At 45.9% G+C, this 3390-nt stretch overlaps 1 protein-coding gene across 1 annotated transcript in view; it reads right to left on the bottom strand.

Moving 5' to 3' along the window:
* Positions 1-581: 581 nt before the first annotated feature.
* Positions 582-3390, bottom strand: part of MFHAS1 (malignant fibrous histiocytoma amplified sequence 1) — a gene marked incomplete at its 5' end in the record, with an annotated part of 69310 nt that continues 66501 nt past the window's right edge. Inside the window, one exon of the mRNA XM_006753793.1 lies at positions 582-875. Coding sequence (XP_006753856.1) covers positions 842-875 — 34 coding nt within the window. The remainder of the gene's footprint in view (positions 876-3390) is intronic.

Genomic DNA, 3390 nt, shown 5'->3' with positions numbered 1-3390 from the left:
GGTCAGCGAGGAACACTGTGCTCGGCAGCAGTGACATGTGGCAGCGAAAAGGAACAACCCCGCACCCGCCCAGCGGCTCACAGGCAGGGCCTTTCGTCAGAAGGAGAGGAGTCGGTGCCTGCGTGCACCTTGCAGACTATTGGCAACCTCTGCGAGCCAGCCCTGACCCCATGGGCAGACCGGTATCTTTTTCGTTTTTTAATCTGCCAAGGATTACAGAGTAAAGAATGAACAGAAAGGTCTTACGCTAAAATAAGACGTCAGCCCCGTCTTGGCACAGTTCTCATGCGAATATTGCACCCAGTGTTCACTAACGCTAGAAGCTTCCAACTGTATAAATTTAAATGTCTTTGCATATTATAAAAATAAAGATAAACATGTACATATTTTACACTAGTTGCGGAACAGCAATGAATGGCCAGGCGCGCCCTCGTTCACATTGAACAGAACTGAAATCTGAGTGCTCTAAAGACTGCCACCTGCGCTGGAACTATGGCTTATATGTGCACAGAAAACAAAATCCCTGAGAAGCCATTCGACTTTTTTTTTTTTTTTTTTTTTTTTTTTTTTTTTTTTTTTTTGTCTTTTCTTTTCTTCAAGTAGCGCTCTCCTTGGAGGATCACAGTTCTGAGGTTCAGGTTGTAAAAGACTTGCTCCATATTCTCCCTCCCGACCTCCCCCCGCCCCTCCCCACCTCGTGGGCAGGCCAGGCGGGCTCCCTCCTCCGAGAGCACCCTGAGCCGTGCGCTCAAGTTCACGACACACGGGGAGTGTGGAGGGTTACCAGGTGCGAAACATGGTCCAGGTGCGTCTCTTCACGGAAATTCCACAGCCATAAAGGTCACTGGTTTCTGTGCTTTTCACCAACGTTCTTCCTACGGGGGTGGGTGAGAAGAAAGCACAGGGGTGACAACAGGCAATGGGATTCTCAGCGATAAGCACAGGAAGCGATGCTCTAAATCTACTTTGCGCGGATTTTATTTCTATTTCTAGAGCACCTTATAGTTGCCTAATCCTGTGCCTACCAAGGAAAGAGTCCTTTCATGAGACACCTGTCGGACATTTCTGTGACATGAGGCTCAGACATAGAGACGAGACCAATAACATAGAAGCACTTACTCCACTGCGATCTCAGTTCCCTGGGTCTGTCATTAAGAACCCCAAACTCTAAACACACCACTGCCCCCTGACCAGGAACTCACACGGACACACGCTAAGTAAATAACCCTCTAGGACACTGATGGCAAACCTATGACACGCGTGTCAGAGGTGACACGCGAACTCATTTTTTTGGTTGATTTTTCTTTGTTAAATGGCACTTAAATATATAAAATAAATATCAAAAATATAAGTCTTTGTTTTACTATGGTTGCAAATATCAAAAAATTTCTATATGTGACACGGCACCAGAGTTAAGTTAGGGTTTTTCAAAATGCTGACACGCTGAGCTCAAAAGGTTCACCATCACTGCTCTAGGAGGAGGGATGTATACTAAAGAGTAAGAAGAATTTTACTTAAAGTGTTGTAAACAAGGCTGTTGAACTACACTCAGGAGCCGGGTGAATATGAAATGAAGAAAGGGCTGTGTCTTCAGTTAATTAAACGAAGTGACCTTCAATTCAGACAAAAGAGGGAAAAATGGCCAATGTCCCCCTCCCTTATTTCAGCTTTCCTACAAAGGCAAGCTGTGATGTTTTAAGAACTGCTTTAGCAACGTTTAGAAAAACATACGAAGACATACAGGGGTTAGGATCCCCCTCCCTCACCCTCCAACCTCCACCTCTCCTAAGGCTGCTTGATCTCAAGGAAACTGATAATTCAGTATCTACCTAAGACATCTTTCCAGCCCATACAAGAATCTGCTGAACATAATAATAACGTCACCAAAAACAGACACCTGCCATTTACTAACAACATACTACACGCCGGGAATAGCACCATCCACTGTAGAGCATTATTTCACGAATTATCAGCTCAGCTCATCCTGCCAGGTAAGCACGTTTCCCCTGCATTTTACCAAGATGCAAACCACACCAGAGAGCAGCAGGACCAGGCCTTCAAAGGAGTTGCCTGACCCCAGCCTGTGCTGCACGGGTTGGAATATTCAGGGCCCCAGGACAGTCCCTGGCTTCTATGGCACTCAGCCACGAGGACCCTTTGAAGGCCTGTTAATATAGTAACTTCGGCCCTAGCCGGTTTGGCTCAGTGGATAGAGCGTAGGCCCGCGGACTGAAGGGTCCCAGGTTCAATTCCAGCCAAGGGCACATGCCTGGATTACGGGCTCAATCCCCAGTAGGGGGCGTGCAGGAGGCAACCGATCAATGATTTTCTCTCATCATTGATGTTTCTACCTCTCTCTCCTTCTCCCTTCCTCTCTAAAATCAATAAAAATACAGTGGGGCCTTCACTTACGAGTTCAATTTGTTCCGAGACCGAGCTCATTATGGAGCTCGTTAACTCAAATTACTCTATCAATTCAATGCAAAAAAATCTGCTGAGAGACAGCTGGTATCTCAAAAAACTGATTAGTCGGGACACTCGTAAGTCAAGGCCCCACTGTAAATTTTTAAAAAAATAGTAACTTTACAGTAGAGAAATATTTGAAGACCGCCTGAAATTCAAGTAATAATACAGTACATCTAACTGTAAAGAGGACACCCTTGTGAAAACACACATTTCAACCAAAGCAGTTAACTTTGGGGCTGGAAGACGTGGGTTTGTGAGAGAGAAGTGCTACGTAAATGTTTTGTTCACAGAATCCAAGAAACTGCGGAAATGCCGACAGCTGTGTCTGACTGTCAGCCCCCCGAGCCACACGTGAGAGTGAGAAACACAAGAATCCCTCATGAGGGGCACCTACAGGGGATTCTCCAGCGGGGAAGGGAGTAAAAGGAAAAGCGGTGTGAATGTTTCCCCACATGAATACCACTCTTCCTGTTCGGGCTCTTACAGAGAAAAAATCCATCGAGTCACCGCTTCCCCATCTCAGTTAGCTTGTCCTCACCCATCAATCAAGATCCACTCAAGTTCCTAGAACCTCTCCCAGCTCTGGCTGGTGGTGTTCTTTCTTCCCTGTGCCTACAGGACTTTGGTGATCCACCAGTCAGCAGGTATCACATTTTAGTTGTAATTACTCACAAGACTGCCTGGTTGTAGCTTTGGTTCTCATTCTCCCCAAGGAGGCTACTAGATTCTTGAGGGCAGAGTCTCAGTTATTTCTGCATCAACACCTGGCACAATGCCTCGCGGAGGTTAAACACTCAACAAAGATCCGCTGAATGAATGATTAATAAGATGTGATGAAAAAGTCACAGGTAAAAAATAGCCAAGCTGCTGTGAGCTCACTGCTATAATGGAGGTGTACAGAGGTATTGAAGAGATGAAGGAAAG

This window comes from Myotis davidii, unplaced genomic scaffold, assembly GCF_000327345.1.
Source record: "Myotis davidii unplaced genomic scaffold, ASM32734v1 scaffold71, whole genome shotgun sequence".
NCBI lineage: Eukaryota > Metazoa > Chordata > Mammalia > Chiroptera > Vespertilionidae > Myotis > Myotis davidii.
Note: the sequence above shows the minus strand (reverse complement) of the source record. Positions and strands in the feature narration are given on the sequence as shown.